Source organism: Aotus nancymaae, unplaced genomic scaffold (assembly GCF_030222135.1).
Source record: "Aotus nancymaae isolate 86718 unplaced genomic scaffold, 86718_ANA_hifiasm-v0.15.2.pri h1tg000020l, whole genome shotgun sequence".
Classification (NCBI taxonomy): Eukaryota; Metazoa; Chordata; class Mammalia; order Primates; family Aotidae; genus Aotus; species Aotus nancymaae.
Window position 1 is genome coordinate 55,069,304 of NW_026988432.1, and position 18,232 is coordinate 55,087,535.

The 18,232-nt window shown below is 36.5% G+C and overlaps 1 protein-coding gene across 1 annotated transcript in view; it reads right to left on the reverse strand.

The window, feature by feature from the left end:
* The window catches only part of MIB1 (MIB E3 ubiquitin protein ligase 1), a 146,176-nt gene that overhangs the window by 102,836 nt on the left and 25,108 nt on the right, over positions 1 to 18,232 (reverse strand). Inside the window, exons 2-5 of the mRNA XM_012445029.2 lie at positions 12,301 to 12,472; positions 9,613 to 9,742; positions 5,180 to 5,284; positions 517 to 583 (exon numbers count right to left, since the gene is read on the reverse strand). Coding sequence (XP_012300452.1) covers positions 517 to 583; positions 5,180 to 5,284; positions 9,613 to 9,742; positions 12,301 to 12,472 — 474 coding nt within the window. The remainder of the gene's footprint in view (positions 1 to 516; positions 584 to 5,179; positions 5,285 to 9,612; positions 9,743 to 12,300; positions 12,473 to 18,232) is intronic.

Genomic DNA, 18,232 nt, shown 5'->3' on the forward strand with positions numbered 1-18,232 from the left:
TTGATCAGGGGAGTGTGGTAAATGTTCATACAGGCAACAATAAATCTATAAAATGAAGGTAGGTTTTGTTTTCTTATCCCCTTTTTAAAATTTTAATGATACATGAAATTATACATATTATCTTAATCTTGGCACTGTTCTTAGGAAGACAATTTGACAGAAATTCTAAGGAATTTATAAGCACTAAAATGTTAAATCCTATTCTCAATAGTGTATGACATACAACTGTTATAACCTAATGCAAAACTTTTCAACGATATAATTTACAGTTAAAAGATAAAAGTTTAAAATATATATTATGACATAAATGGTCAATCAATTCTCAAGACATGACAACTCTGAGTCCAAATAAAGCATAATAAAAGAAAAAATATTTTAAGAATAAAGTAAAGCCAAAAAAATTTCTCTAAGTAACTTTAGCGGTAATTAACTTTTCTAAAGTACAATTTAAACATTTTACTGATTCCACAAACTCTGACCCATTATTTAGTAATACTCTCTAGTCTGCTAACTCACCTAGCACAGGGCAGTGATCTCTGTAGAAAGAACCTCCCTTGGCATCCTGGACACATTTCAGATCAGACTAAGAAGAAAAGAAACCAGAAAAACCACCCATGAAAACTTCAAATATGGCTCAATACCTGAAATAGGCAAAAATATTCATTCAGAATATATCCAAAATAGAAGTCAAGAATTGTCTAGGTCAACAATCACACTAACATTGCTTTCAAAAGCACTTGTAAAAACTAGAAACCTGATCTTCAGATAGGTCATATTTTAATTACTTTTAGCATTCTTTTAAAGCTCAAAATTAAAATGTCTGAATTTAGCCAGGCGCAGTAGCACTTTGGGAGGCCAAGATGGGCAGACGAGTTTGAAAACAGCCTCGTCGACATGGTAAAACACCATCTCTACTAAAAATACAAATAAATTAGCCATGCATGTGTGCTGGTGGGCCCTTGTAATCCTAAATACTCAGGAGGCTGAGGCAGAAGAACTGCTTGAACCCAGGAGGTAGAGGTTGCAGTGAGCTGAGATTGCACCATTGCATTCTAGCCTGGGCAACAGAGCAATCTGTCTCAAAAAATAAATAAATATAATAAAATGTCTGAATGAGCAATCGGTCTCAAAAAATAAATAAAATGTCTGAATCTTATTATATTAGACTAAAATACTTATAATAAATACTAATTATAGTATTTGGAAAAATGCATGCTAAAAAAGAATAACAAATATCTATTACTGGAAATTTGCATAGCACATTTTTTTCTTTTTCATGTCTGTGTGTGTGTGTGTGTGTGTGTGTGTGTGTGTGACAGAGTCATGCTCTTTTGCCCAGGCTGGAGTACAGCGGCTCACTACAACCTCCGTCTCCCAGGTTCAAGCGATTCTCATGCCTCAGTCACCTGAGCAGCTGGGGATTACAGGCATGAACCACCAGGCCTAGCTAATTTTGTATTTTTAGTAGAGAAGGGTTTTATCACATTGGCCATGCTGGTCTCAAACTCTTGGCTTCAAGTAATCCACCTACCTCAGACTCCCAAAGTGCTGAGATTACTGGCATGAGCCACCGTGCCTGGCCAGCACATTCCATTTTAAAGATACTTTTACAAAAAACAAACAAAAAAACTGGAAATTATTCAAAACTAAATAGTAAATACAAAGTAGAAAATATGAAACCAAATAGTCTTTTGATTCCTTGTCCAGCTAATTTTCCTATTTACACCAACTTTTTTCTTTTTTGAGATGGAGTCTTGCTCTGTCACCCAGGCTGCAGTGCAGTGGCGCCATCTCAGCTCATTGCAACCTCCGCCTCCTGGGTTCAAGCAATTCTCCTGCCTCAGCCTACCCAGTAGCTAAGAGTACAGGCGTGTGCCACCAAGCCCGGCTAATTTTTGTATTTTTAGTAGAGATGGGATTTCACCATGTTGGCCAGACTAGTCTCAAACTCCCAACCTCAAGTGATCCAACTACCTCAGCCTCCCGAAGTGCTGGGATTACAGGCATGAGTCAGCACACTTGGCCTTACATCAACTTTAGTCCTTACCTTTAGTCCTTACTTCACCATAATTTGGTTAACTAATGTTCCTTCCCACTTATCTCTTACAATAAAACAAATTATTAAGTACCTGAATGGGGGAGGTAGCTGTGGTATAATAAAAAGCACAGAAAATGTGGGCTTAGAGGAAGAATCCTGTGTGTACTGTGAAAATTTAGATGTGGATTTACTTTAAAGTGCCTAATAGTATAGATGTATATAGTAGATGATTAGAACATCTTACCCTATCAAGGAAAAGAGCTCCTCTATACATATGCAAGTGTGCGTGCGCGCGCACGCGCGCGCACACACACACGCACACACAGAGGACCCAACTCTTTTACAGCATCTTTTACCGTCACTGAATCCTGGCCAAAGAGACACAGGAGTTGAATTGGACTTTTGGGATTTTTTTTTTTTTTTTTTTTTGAGACAGGGTCTCTCTCTGTTACCCAGGCTGAAGTGCAGTGGCACTATCACGGCTCACTGCAGCCTTGACTTCCTAGGGCTCAAGTGATTCTTCCACCTCAGTCTCTCAAGTAGCTGGGACTACAGGCTCACACCACCATACCCGGCTAATTTTTATATTGTTTATAGAGACACAGTTTTGCCACATTGCCCAGACTGGTCTCAAACTCCTGGACTCAACTGATCCACCCACTTCAACCTCCCATGGTGCTAGGATTACAGGTGTGAGCCAACGCTCCCAGCTGTCAAATTGTTTTAACAAAATACTTTAACCCAGCAATTTTACTTCTAGGAATCTATCCTAAAGAAATATACCCATATGCACAAAGGCATATACACAAGGACACTTACTGACACACTGCTTGAAGCACTAGAGGAAACAAAATCCAACCCAGGTACCCATCAAGAGAAATCTCATTAAATAAGGCCAGGTGCGGTGGCTCAATACTGTCATCCTAGCACTTTGGAAGGCCAAGGCAGGAGGATCACGAGGTCAAGAGTTCGAGACTAGCCTAGCTAACATGGTAAAACCCCATCTCTACTAAAAATATAAAAACTAGCTGGGTGTGGTGGCACACACCTGTAATCCCAGCTACTAAGGAGGCTGAGGCTGGAGAATCACTTGAACCCGGAAGAAGGAGGTTGTTGCAGTGAGCAGCCTGGGTGACAGAGCGAGACTCCGTCTCAAATAAATAAATAAATAAATAAATGCACAACCACATAAAGGAGTACTACTCAGCCATCTCTCTCTCTCTCTCTCTCTCTCTCTCTCTCTCTCTCTCTCACATACACACACACACATACATACACACCATTCATTTAAGTGCCTGAGCACATATAGCACATAGGCTTCATTTGAAGAAAATTAATAATCAGCTGGAATCCCAAAAAATTCACAATTTAAAAACAGGCAGAGGCATGAGGACAATAAAAAACTGTTAACCACTGCTATACATAATAATAAAAATTGGCAAGTGAAGTATTTGTTTAAATTTACATGGTTGGCTTTTAACATGTAAGTGGAATAAATTGGTCAAGCGTAATGGCTCATGCTAGTAGTCTCAACATTTTGGAAGGCCAAGGTAGAGCATACTTGGAACTCAGGAGTTTGAGAACAGCGTGGACAATACAGCAAGACCCAACTTTTTTTTTTTTTGAGATGGAGTATTGCTCTCTCGCCCAGACTGGAGTGTAATGGCGCGATATCTGCTCACTGCAACATCCGCCTCCTGGGTTAAAGCAATTCTCCTGCCTCAGCTTCCTGAGTAGCTGGGATTACAGGCACACATCATCACATCTGGCTAATTTTTTGTATTTTTAGTAGAAACGGGGTTTCACCATGTTTGCCAGGCTGGTCTCAAACTCCTGACCTTGTGATCCACCTGCCTTCACCTCCCAAAATGCTGGGATTACAGGCATGAGCCACCGCACCCAACCACAAGACTCCATTTCTATTAAAATTTTTTTGATATTAGCCAGGCTGGCACATGCATATAGTACTAGGTACTCCAGAAGCTGAGGAGGGAGGCTTGTTTGAGCCCAGGAGTTCAAAGCTGCAGTGAACTATGTTTGCACCACTGCACTCCAGCTTGAGCGACAGAGCAAGTCCCTGTCTCTAAAAATAAATAAATAAATGGAAATAAGTTAAGGGGACAATAGGATACTTTCTCCACTCCTAATAAGGAACATAGACATTGATTTTAAAAAAGGAAATTTAAAGAATTCTTTCAATAGGGAATGTATTCAACATGAAAAGGATAATGAAAGGCATTAATATTTTGGCATTTATTTATTATACTCTATAAATTAAATGGCTAGATCAACTTTTTCTGAGATATAGTCTTACTCCGTCACCTAGGCTGGAGTACAGTGGCGCAATCTCAGCTCTCTGCACCCCCCACCCTCACAGTTCAGATGATTCTCGTGACTCAGCCTCCTGAGTAGCTGGAATTACAGGCACATGCCATCATACCTGGCTAATTTTTGTATTCTAGTAAAGACAGGGTTTTGCCATGTTGGCCAGGGTGGTCTCAAACTCCTGATCTCAAGTGATCCGCCCACCAGGGCCTCCCAAAGTGCTGGGATTACAGGTGTGAGCCACCATGACCAGCCGAGATCAGCATTTGAATAATGGTCCATGAAATACAAAAACATAGGAAAATCCATGGAATAAACCTCCATTATTTTCCTAACCACTTAAGTAATTAAAAGTGTTTCTAGTCAATCACTTTCAATTATCAACACTATACTTTTAAAATACCAGGGGGAGATCTCCTAAAAATAATTTTAATATCTGTTATAATTTATACTTGTATAAGCTACCAGAGCACAGAATACAAATATATCACAAAACCTCATTATAATACTGTCTTACAGGTCCATGCCAAGGAATGGTCTTTCAGATGATTCCAAATCTTTTTGACAGATTTTGGTAAATAAACCCCCAGACTTACAGTGATAATGGGTCAGCTCTATACAACGAATATATAGTAAGGTACCCAAACATTAACTGAAGGCAAAATCATACTTACTATTAAATGGTTTAGAGAAACATAGTAAAAATGTAAAGGTTCTGACAAAGGGAGATGACAAAAGAAAAATAATAAAAGAGCAGCAAGAGCTATTCACCCATCTGACATTTTCTTTCGCCTGCTATGGCTCTTCACTACTTACCATGCCCTCAAAGCCAACTCTGTAAAGGTTCTTAGCACCATTATCCCAGAGGACATACGCTGCACTATGTGGGCTTGATGCACTCCAGTCCTGGATTTCTGTTACCTAATGGAAGTTTTTGAGAAAAGAATTTTTTTAAAGGGGAGGGAAGAGGTTAATTCTTTTAATTATTACATTTAAATCTTAAAAATCATTTCATCTAGCGACCTGTGTAACAGGATCATGAAAAATACTTATTTGCAAAATACGTCACTCCTAACACATAGTTAAATTATCATTAGAGCCATATCTTTCCAGACTTATAAGGTAATTTCTAAAACCTTATAGAAATTTTAAATCAAGAGGCTTAGGGATTACAGTAATAGATTATCAGAAAATACAATTTGATACAAAATTTAAATTCTTTTTATTCTTAAAGGGATTCCTTTAAGAACAACAGTATATTCTTTTAAGCCCATTACTCAATATGAAATTTAAAATCTTTGCAAAAAACCAAAAATAATTCAAGATAAACCTGCTGTTTGGTCAGCTAAAAATTAACAAGCACAAAGCTCTTGAAGAGACTTTGTGGCAATGTTCAAGTAGGACTTGAGTTGCTTTTGCTCCTCCAGCAGTATCCCACAGTTGCAGGCCACCTAAGCTAAAATAGCATGCCTACCACGGAAACCCAGACACCACTTCCAAGCCCCACACCCAACTAATCTGATTCTTGAATTCACTGGATTAAAAAAAAAAAACTGGGGTTTCCATTGTTTTAAGGCCTAGAATCATAATATGGGTTGAGTTTACTTATCTGAAATGCTTAGGACAAGAAATGTTTTGGATTTCAAATTTTTTCAGATTTTGGAATATTTGCACTATACTTTGAGCATCCCAAATCAAAAATCTGAAATTCTACATGCTCCAATGAGCGTTTTCTTCGAGCATCATCAGTGCTCAAAAAGTGTCAGATTTTGGAGTATTTTGGGTTCAGATTTTTTTTATTTAGAATATTCAACCTGTACACAAAAATGACAAACAGTGAGCATTAAACTTGGGCATCAAGTAAACCTGACTACAGCAAAGAGCAGAAAGCTGCATACATGCAATCCAGATTACTCTTCTCCATCTTGATACTTACAGTCACAGCCATCCTTCATAGTTATGCTTAGAATGATAGGCTGAAGTATAATTTTTAAGGCATATGCTTAATTACTATTACTTTAAATAAGATATATAATGACCATTCTTTTTCATCCTGTACTAACAAAATAGTTTTGTAAGCCAGGTATTTTATGACGTATTTGTGGAAATAAAAAGGTTTTATGTTTAAGATCTGATAAATCACTTGAAACATATTTTAAATTGTTAGTAAATTAGTCTATTCTTTTACATTTGGAAATGCATTACACATTATAAAATATAGCATATATAAACTTTAAGGAATAAAAAAAATAAACTGAACACCCATGTAATTACCCAACCTAAGAAAAAAATATAACCAGTACTTTTCAAGTCCCCTATGTCCATCTCATCAATCCCATCCTCCTGCCTCCTATTAGAGGTAACTACCATCCTGAAGTTACAGCCCATCATTTATCTTGCTTTGCTTTATGACTCCTCCTCAACTAACCCTATATATCCTTCCAAAGTAACAGTTTCTAGCACTCAAAAGTAAAACATGCAATCTGTAGCAGAAAGTTCCTTCTGATTCTAACATATTCAGATTCAACTTCATTTGTTTTAAAAAATGTAATGCTATATTAAATAAGTCTGTATTTTATAGGAATAACAAAAAAGCATTTGACTAGCTAAACAACAAAGACAAATTTGTTTAAATCAAATTTACTCTAAATTTCAAATTACTTGAAATAGAAGCAAGTTCATTAGTCAAGCTCCAAAGCATTAAATGAAACTCCTTCATTTGTTAATATGACTTGATTTATTATTGAGGGGCAAACAAAGTGGAAGGCATAAGAAAATAACTACAGTAATTTCATATGCGTGGAATAGCTGCTAAAACCATTACGTATAATGTTGCCAAGAAACTCTGTAAAGGATACATCTGACAAAATTTGCAAGAGCTATTCACCCATCTGACATTTTCTTAACATCACTAATAGCAAGATAATCAGACTTTATGCGCCCCCTTATGTGATACAATAGAATATACACAGCATCACATATGAGGTATGTTTGCCAAAACAAAATTGAACCTGAATCTAATCAAGCCTCTAGATCTAACAATTAGTTTATTGCAAATACAAAGATTAAAAAAACAAGTTAAAGAAGTTTAAAAATACTATAAAGAATCAATTGGCCAAATTGAAAGAATTTGGTTTCTTCAACAAATAAATGGTATTTTTTTTAAATTAATAATTGCTGAAGTTGGGTGTGTGTGAGTAGAAATTGATTATACTATATTTACTACTCTAGTATATGTTTGAAATACTCCATAATAAAGAGGTTTTTTTTTTTAAAAAAAAAAATCTAGTATACGTAATCATATGTGTAAAACTAACAGCTTTAAAAGACTAACATGTATAGTGGGACTTAAGAAGCCCTTTAAGAATAGGCTAGGCGCAGTGGCTCATGCCTGTAATCCCAGAACTTTGGGAGGCAGAGGCAGGAGGACTGCTGAAACCCAGGAGTTGGAGATCAGCCTGGGCAACATAGCAAGACTCCATCTCTCTAATATATATTTTTTTAAAAAAAGGAAGAATATACTTTACACAATTAATGTGGGTTACATCAGGGGAATGGGATAAAGCAGACAGCACTGAAGAGGAAAAAGGATGTTAACTTTCTTCATTCACGTACACAGGCAAAAAAAAAAAGTCAGACAATAAAAATTACATTTGGTCTTAATGTGGTTAACAATGTTACTCTAAAGACTTGTTTTACCCAGTTTCCTCACTTGGAGTCACATGTACAAGATGGTTTCAATTCTTTTTGTTCATTTTGTTATTTTTGTTTGTTTTGAGATGGAGTCTCACTCTGTCACCCAGGCTGGAGTGCAGTGGCACAATCTTGGTTCACTGCTACCTCTGCCTCCCAGGTTCAAGCAATTCTCCTGCCTCAGTCTCCCTAGTAGCTGGGACTATAGGTGTGCACCACCACGCCTGGCTAATTTTTGTATTTTTAGTGGACACAGTGTTTCACCATGTTGTCCAGGCTAGTCTCAAACTCCTGACCTCAAGGGATCCAACCGCCTCAGCCTCCCAGAGTGCTGAGACTACAGGCTGAGCCACCATGCCTGGCCCTCATTTTGTTCTTAAAACATAACATGTGTTAAATTAAAGCAAATCAAAAATGCAATACGAATGACTCAAAGCCTCAAGAATCCCTACTTTTATCCCAAAAATAGTGCCAATATAGCAAAAAAAAAAAAAACTATAAAATTCCATTTATGTGGCTTCAAACAGCAAATGCCTTCAAAAACTGATGCGGAAAGATGACTTCCAACCCTCTGACCGTATAATTAATTATGGGGAAAACTATAAACTTTTCAAAATGAAAGTATTAAAATTTTACTTCTCACATGCTCTTTCAAAAGAAGTTACTAGAATGTGTGTTCTACCAAAAGAGACAGTAAGCTAAGTAAGATGATATAATGGGATACAGAAAACATGAGATCCAGCCAGGAAAAGATGCAAAGTCATCTTTGTTCATCACAGGGCTTCAAAGGGAGCTTCCAGGATGACTACTACACCAAGCATGGAAATTGGCCTGTCCAGATTGCAGCCATGTGGTATGTGAAGGCCAGATAAGTTGAAGGCTCTTATTATCCCCATTGCCACTGTACCATTTTTATTCAACTGTAGACAAACTGCCCAAGTGAGCCTGACTCACATTCTCAAGTAGAGTTGGCTGGTTTGTCCTATGTAATTATGATACTCCCACTCTCCTCTTCACCCCAATCTCAGCTGCTATCTAGATCAGCTGAGATCGCTCATTTCACCACACAGAATATTCTGCTTTGACCTACTCCTATAACTCTGAACCTGCCACACTATCTGCAAAGGATAACAGAATTAGGTGGGCTGGATAACAACATAGTTGCCCGTTGTCCCTCAGAAACAGGCCTTTGAGGGAACAGAATATAAAATAAGTCAATTCAAATGATATTTGAATAGCAGGAAAGTCGAGGACACGAGATACTGCTTAGGGAGGACTGGCCCAAACATGTTCAAAAAAGCATGCTAGGTAACAAAATAACAATATGAAACCTGAAGGTGGGAAGGTAAAACCTACCTGATGACCCTCTAAGGAACATCAATGCTTATAAAAAGCAAGAACAATCTTTTTACTTCCAGAGAAAAAAAAGAAATCAAGATTTTAAAACCTGTTACAGCATAGAAAAAAATGGGCCAAGAAATTCACTTATAGTAGTAATAAAAAGCTTCTGAACATGTAATATTCTAGAATATATGACGAATTAAGAAAAACACTACCTTTCCCCTACGTCCATTTCCCCCATCTTGATCTTCCCACTGCCAGTCCACTCCTCGCACCACTCTGGCACCTGCAAAGATTCCTCTGGCTGTAATCTTCTTAGATTTCCTACGAGACTCTAACAGAACCCTAAAAATAAAATTATTAATTTTCAAGTTTATATAAAAATAGGTAACAATAATTTACTTTTTAAAACAAAATTATAAAAATGTTATTTTGAAAGTAAAAAGATTCTTCATTGTTCTGGTTACTAACATAATAGCATGAGACAGGAATACCTTTTATATTCTACAGGTGATGATGATGGCAGTAATAGTTGTAATAATAATCACGGCTTACTTTTACTGAGCTTTTTATGCTATAATATATAAAAGCACTTGCATAGGAGTAAAGTATGTTACTCTCCTTAAGAAAAAGTTATGGCTATATTATCCACTTTATAAATGAGGAAACTGAATCTCAAAGAAGTAATCTGCCCAAAGTCACAAAAGTTAAAATGTAATGGATTCCACATATGATCCTAGCCTAAGTAAGGGTATCATTATACTCTTCACTTATTATTGAGGTGGCAAACTTGAATCTCTATAATATTCGAGGTAATTAATATAAATGAGAGGTAAGTAATATAAATGAGAGCCTAAGACAGTACTACAATAGCAAATGGCACTTGACCTCAGACTTAGGAAGATGACAGGAATGGCAGGAACTTTGGTGGACTCAAAAGCACGATCAGTCTAAAGGGTCCAGTCTAAATGGGCTCCACTGCTTCAACAAACTGTTGCCAAGAACAAATGTAAGCCCAGAATTGATAGTCTTTTGTATTGGGGGTAGGGGGCAGGGAGCAGGGTGTTCTACGAATCCATCAACAGATTTTTGTGTAAAATCACCTGGTTTTAAAAATTAGCCACTATTCAAAAATTTACAGTACTGTTGATATGGTATGGCTGTGTCCCCACCCAAATCTCCTCTTGAACTGTAGTTCCCATAATCCCCACATGTCATGAAAGAGACCCGGTGGAAGGTAACTTAATTATGGGGGTGCTTACCTCCATGCTGTTCTCTTGATAGTGAGTGACTTCTCACAAAATCTGATTGTTTTAATAAGAAGCTTTCCCCCTCTTTTGCTCAGCACTTCTCCTTGCTGCTATCATGTGAAGAAGGGCATTTTTGCTTCCCCTTCCACCATGACTGTAAGTTTCCTGAGGCCTCTCCAGCCATGGTGAACTGTGAGTCAATTAAACCTCTTTCCTTTATAAATTACCCAGTCTTGGTTATTTCTTCACAGCAGTACGAAAATGGATTAATACATGTCTATATCAGTACATCTGCAGTCTGGATTTTACCTATACTAACTTGTCCTCACAGTACTATATACTTACAGAAGATTATGGACCTTGATAAAGATTCTACACTCAACTATCTGGGCTCGCTTGGTTCTCCAAGGCCATCTATCACTACTGTTCTATATCTTTCTCTGTCACATAGTCAGAAAGGTTTGGAGTATTTTTGTTTTGTTTTTCTAATTTTATTTCATTGTTTTATTCTTTTCATTTATTTATATATTATTTTAATAGAGATGAGGTCTTACTATGCTGTCCAGGCTGGTCTTAAACTCCAGATCTGAAGTAATCCTCCCACCTCAGACCTCTCAAAGTGCTGGAATTAAAGGCATGAGCCACCATGCCCAGCCCTAGTCATTTTCACAATGTCTTTATTATTCCTTAATTTTAATTGCAAACAAAAGACAAAAATAACTGGCACTTGACCTCAGACTTAAGGCAACAGGGAATGGTAGGAACTTTGGTTGACTCAAAAGCATGATCAATCTAAAGGGTCCAGTCTAACTTAATTTTAATTGCAAAATAACCAGTTATTTTTGTCTTTTGTTTGCAATTAAAATTAAGTTATAATTACTCAGTTATAAGTGGCAGGACTATGATCTATACCAAGACAGTCTGACTCCTATTTATCTACTCCTACTCCTAGCTGCTTCCCTATGACTGGTTGGATTCTTGCTCCTTTGCATTATCTGTATCTACGGGAGAAGATCCCATGCCTAAAACTCTGCACCCATTAACAATGAATACTCCTCTCTCATTGCTCCTAAGACACTTAATACATATCTCTAACACAATCTAAAACATCAACTGACAATCATTGATTCATTATTTCCTTTAATTTGTAAACTCCTTAACACTACGATGTGTGTTATTTATCTTCAAATGTCCATAAACATAGTAGATGCCGTGTAGTCCTAATAAATGCCTAAGACTCAATCAATGCGCCCCACCGTTCATCTGGTATCAATTAACAGACCAGAAGGCAGAGTAAGAAGAAAATAATAACAGACTAGAAGGCAGAGTGAGAAGACCAATTATTTTCTTTGGATGCCCTTGTATTTCAAATGTACAGTAGAATTTGAAATACAAGGGCATCCAAAGAAAGCACTTTAAGTCACAGAAAGAACAGTCCAGATTACCTTGGAAAAGTACAGACAGCACCATCTGCACAGAGCTCTTCTCTTATAATATGGCAGGTTTGGTACACGTCTACCCTGCTATTTGGTACCTCCTGTTACTAAACCAACTGTCAGAAGCTATTTGCTAATCCTGTTTTTAAGGCCCAGTAATATAAAACTTGAATACAAACAAAAACCCTCAGCTGAAGAAAATAAGGGTTTCCCCTACCTCTCACTTCCTGGTGTAGTAATTCGGTAAAAGCGATGTCTTAAATGATGTTTATCTCCATGATAACACACTGTGCACAAATCATAATTTGTACACTCCGCACATTTCCATCGAATGCCAATGATTGGTTGCTGGCGGCAGGTATCACACATGGTTCCATCATGCTTGATGCCTATTAAAACAAGGACACGTGCTTAGATTAATCATACATTTTTTATTTGAATATTATTCCATGGGGGAAAAAATAAGAACAGAACATTTTACAAGATAGTCTAATAAATTGGGAAATAACATTTCAAATTTAACACTTCAAAATAATGGATCTCAACTATTTTAATCAGTGCAAATTACAACATTTTCCCTCTGCTCCCTTTATCATCAGTAAAGAATACATCTCAGTAACTCTTCCCTCATTCTCATCTACAAACTAGAACTTAAGTTCAATGCAGAAAAAGAAAGACTCCTTTATCACTAAGGAGATGTTTCAAACTACAAAACCTCAGAAATTCTTGGAAGAATTTTAACCTATTTTCTAGGTAAACAATTACTTCAAAAGAAAAGAATATTTTACCCTCATGATATCATGGAAACAAACTATCAATTAACTTAAGCATTTACCACCCTTACATATTGACAAGGGTTTTATCCCCTTAGCGAACAAGAAATAATAAGCTTTAGAAAAAACAAACATTTGGTAAAATTATCTCCACTAAAATTAATCACATGGATGAATGAGACAGACATTAGAACTATAAAAGGTACCAATATATGTAATGAAAATAACTTTCATTTTCAGATGAAATAATTGGGGGTAACACTCCTTTACTATTCTATTGTTATATTAGTATCACTTATTCAATAAATTAAAACTAGGATTTTTTTTTCAACAATGTGTGGCTTGTCAACATCAGCGTCACTACTTTATAAACACATTCTGGATGCTCCATGCTGAACAAACAAAGGCTGTATTATCTGTGCAAAAGTGACACTCTGGCCAGGTGCAGTGGTCCATGCCTGTAATCCCAGCATTTTGGGAGGCTGAGGCAGGTGGATCACGAAGTCAGGAAGTCGAGACCACCCTGGCCAACATGGTGATACCCTATCTCTACTAAAAATACAAAAATTAGCTGGGCATGGTAGCGCATGCCTATAATCCCAGCTACTCGGGAGGCTGAGGCAGGACAATCGTTTGAAACAGGGAGTCGGAGGTTACAATGAGCCGAGATCACGCCACAGAACTCCAGCCTGGCAACAGAGCAAGACTCCATCTCAAAAGAAAAAAAAAAGTGACACACTCTCCTGGATTCAAGTTCTGACTCCGTCTGCAGCTATTTTTATGCCTTTGAAAGGGTCATTTTATCACAAGTATTTAATTTTTTTTTTCCGAAATAAGTGGAGGGAGGCAGAGGGGAAGTAAATCGGGATTTAGGTAAAACAAGATTAGCCATGCTGAAGTTGGGTCATGGGTACATGGGAGTTCATTATATTATCTTCCTCTTTATATCCGTTTAGAAATTTTCCATAATTAAATAGAAGAAAGGAGCCTTTTCATTCTCACAGCCTCAGTCCCCTTTGAAGAATGTAATATATTCTTTAAAGTTGAGAAAACATGTTCTAAAAATCAAATAACATGCTATATATATAAAAAATAAAGTACAAAAGTGGTCATATTACTAAATAATATACTATTGCTACTTCCTGATAAGAAGAAAAAAAAACCTATGTTATTCATTTTCTATATTCAGCTAACCAGATTTTAAACAAAGGGCCAAACTTGAGTATATGCCTGTTTTGAAAGAAAGGGAGGGGAAGGGCAAGGATCAGGAAGTAAGAGGGAGGGAAGGCAGGAAGGAGGGAAGCAGGGAAAGAAGGAGGAAGAGAACGAACACCTGAAAGAAGTGGGATACCTAGTGGATTACAAAAAAGCATGATACCCCAACACCAAATATGTTTTATGTGCAATCCTTCTACAGTCTCCTGCCACATAAATGCCTGACTGTAGGGACAGAGGACAGTAGACATGATTATCTACTGATTCATTCAGAACTATTTCTTTATTCCTACTGCAGGCATTCCCTCTGCTGCTTTCAAGTAACACTGTTAGAGACATGTTTACACCATTGCACTCCAGCCTGGGCAACTAAGAAAACTCTAACTCAAAAAAAAAAAAAAAAAAAAAAATCACTCCCACTGTAGTGTGAAGAAAAAAGATATGATAAAAGTAAAAGTGGCTAGAGAAAGGGAGTCAGGTTAAAAGAAGTTTGTAGCAGTCGAGGTAAGATAATGGTAACTTAAATTAGGGTGATGACAGTAGAAACTGAGAGAAATGGGCTCCTGAGATATTTAGGACTTGGTGGCTATGGGTCAGAAGACAAAAGATATAGAGGATATAAATGAGAAAGTCTAAACAAGATCATTCAAGAGAAAACAGTTTAAGTATCAGAGATATTTAGCAATTAAACAGCACAATAAACTGAAATCCAGAACTGCTCTGCTTAAAAACAAGAAGAGAATCACCAACAAAAAATAAGTAAGAACATCTAATTAAAAAATGCAAGTCCAGGTCTCCACTGATAGAAACTTGCCTGAAAAACTAAATAGGAAAAAGAATCAGGAAGAGTTCCACAAAAATGATGGACGAATACATCTTTTAAAGAAAGGAAGAAATCACAGAAAAGCAGAATATGTTCAATGAACCAGGAACAACTTTGCTTAGCAGGAACATGCAATATAGCCAGAGACTTGGAGATAAATTATAGAGTCAGGCTAGAAATTAACAAGATCAGACACGATTTCTAACCTGTATACAATACGGTATTTAAATTGCTACCTCAAATGGTAAAAACAAGCATATATGATTTAAGAATTTACTTGTATAACTTACTAGCCACTTAATATTCAAAATCAACTTAAATACTCTGGGACCAATATTCTCATCTATAAATTAAGAAAACTCTTTCACATGGAAAGAGACATTGTGAGGCTAAATTGTTAGAAAGTCCTAGAAATGGAAAGAAAGTGATAGGTAAAACACACTTTGAAAAACTTTAAAGCAAAATGTACATATAAAGAACTGTACTGGACTTTATCTTAACATAGATTTAGAAAATAAATGTACTAGTCATCTATTTAAATAATATCATAATCAAAATCATCATCTATCCCAGACAGCTCTGCAATACTTATACAGAAATCAAAGAGCTTAATAAAAGTTTTCAATTTTTCAGAGACTGTATATGGGGAACGTTTAATTATTCATCTATGAATTAAAAGATTAAAAGAAATAAAAACTTCTAAATAGCAATTTTATACCATATTACTAAAGTAACTAAAGTAATCTGAAAGTTGGTTTCTGTAAAGATTTTCTTAGGTTCCCTCATGTTTTTGTTTGTTTTTAAAGTGACATACATGGCATCTCTGATACTTATACTTCATGTTAAATTCTCCTATTCACCCAGCTGCTTCCTAGGATTAATATACACTCAGTGTAGAAAACTTGGAAAACCACAAAGGGTAATCCCATCAGCACATCCAGGGAATTATCTTTCTAGTTCTTATATTACAAGTATTATGCAATTCAGATACAAAATGTTCATTGCAGTTCCTTGCAAACTACTTTATGAAATGATATTTTATCATGTCAGTAATAATTCTTCTACAACAAGGTTTAATAACTGCATAGAATTTCCTTCTATGGATTAACATAATTTACAAATAATAGTCCCAAATTTTTTTTTTTTTTTTTTTTCAGATGGAGTCTCACTCTGTAGCCTAGGCTGGGGTGCAGTGATGAAATCTCAGCTCACTGCAACCTCCGCCTCCCACATCCCCGTTCAAGCAATTCTGCTTCAGCCTCCTGAGTAGCTGGGATTACAGGCATGCACCACCATGCCCAGCTAATTTTTGTACTTTTAGTAGAATGGGGTTTCACCATGTTAGCCAGGCTGCTCTTGAACTCTTGACCTCATGATCCACCCACCTCAGCCTCCCAAAGTGCTGGGATTATAGGCGTGAATCACCATGCCTGCCCAGCCATTAGTGTCCCATATTTTCAACACTGGTTATGTTAACTTTTTGTCTTTATCTGCCACAAACAAGTATCTTTGAATGTGCCTTTTTAAAACACTGACGGCAGGGTCAAAGTCTTTGAAGGCATTTGAAATACTCTGTAAGTGCCTTCTATGGAGACTGTGTCCATTTATATTTCCCTTTCAGCAGTATCTGACTGGCTTTCTTGACACATCTTTAGCATGCACTGAGGTAGTATTTATAATCTCTGCCAATTTGAGAGGAATAAATTGGTATTTCTTGTTTATTTTCTTTTTAAAATTTAAAATTAGTAACACACTTATAGTAAAACTTTAAATAACCCAAAAGCATACAGAACAAAATGTGAAAGTACCCCCGCACCATGCACTCCCACCTATTGTTAGCAGTTTGGTGAGGGTTTTCAGATTGTTTTCTGGGTATACATTGTCTATGTGTGCTCTCATCGGCATGTGTGTGACTTCTGAGGTTTGTTTCATGCTTAGAAAGACTTTCCTCAAAATGGTAAAATATACTATTCAATTCTTAACTAGCACTTTTATGGTTTTCTCAGCATTGGCTCAGAGCTCCCTGTGCAGGCAGGGTGTGAATCCTGAGGGGGGAGAGAGTGATAGACAAACATGGACAGACAAGCAACATCTGCCTTGTCTTTTATGACCAAACCTCAAAATTCACAGTGTCATTTCTTCTATAATCTATTAATTGAGGCAGTTACAAATGTCTACCTAGGTCCATTAGGGGAGGGAAGCAGCCTCTTCAGGTGGAATGTCACCGTCTCCTAAGAACAGCATGTGGGAAGGGATGAAGATTGGTGTGGCCATCTTTGAAAAATGCCATCTTGCATGCCTCTCCTCCATTTTAAATATATACTTGGTTTTCCAGGAATAGAACTGTGTATAATGCCTATACTAAATAGGGATACACCGGTATTTCAGTATTAAAATATGAATTTTAAAACACTCATTAAATGGATTGTTATTGTTGGCATTTCTCTAAAAATGGCAGTTTTATGAAAATTTAATATTCAGTTTAATAGCCCTGCACCAGACAATTATGACAGTTCTTCAAAATCTTTTTCTGTTTATGAGTTTCACAATTTACTTTTTAAAATATAAATAAATAAACTATGAGGTAGAATACTTTTGTACCTAACTTTGTAAACTTTTGATATTTGTGTTAAAAGCAATAATATAGAAATAATTGTAGAATTATTTTTCAAAAATGGACATTACATGGAATTGATTACATATGGATTTAAAACAACCTCATTGCCGTATGCCTAAAGTTAGAGTCTAATAACCATATCTGTCTTAAGGTAAGCCAAAGAAAAATATCACAATAGCAAATACCAATGATAGTAAATGTCCACACAATGGCTAAGTTTCTGAACAAGGTCTAAAATAGGTCTGATTTAGTTCCATCATCACAAAAAAGTAAAATGCCTAAACAAATCAGTATTTACTGCATAGTTAGAGGTTTATCCTGAATTAAGTGACTGACTGTGCAGCTCTTCAAATGTGAGTTGATTGATGAAAAAGACGTAAGGAAAATGTATCCCAACTTCCCCACTCAACAACAACAGGAAAAAACAGTCCAGGTTGCAACTACTGCCTCATTTACATATTTTTCATTTCTAAGTTCATTTTCCACAATATACAATGGTAACAGTCATGAGCTCATAATCTACGTATAGGCTTTCTTGAAAAGGAACCATTTAAACACACAATGATAACTGGTTAAAAAAAAAATCTATAATTCATGGTTTTAAAGAATACTTCAGGAAAACCATTAATGCACACAAAAGCACATCTAAATCCTTTCTTGGTTCCCACAGTTCAACTGCCAACAAAGCTACTGAACAGCTGTGAAACAGACTAACACTAAG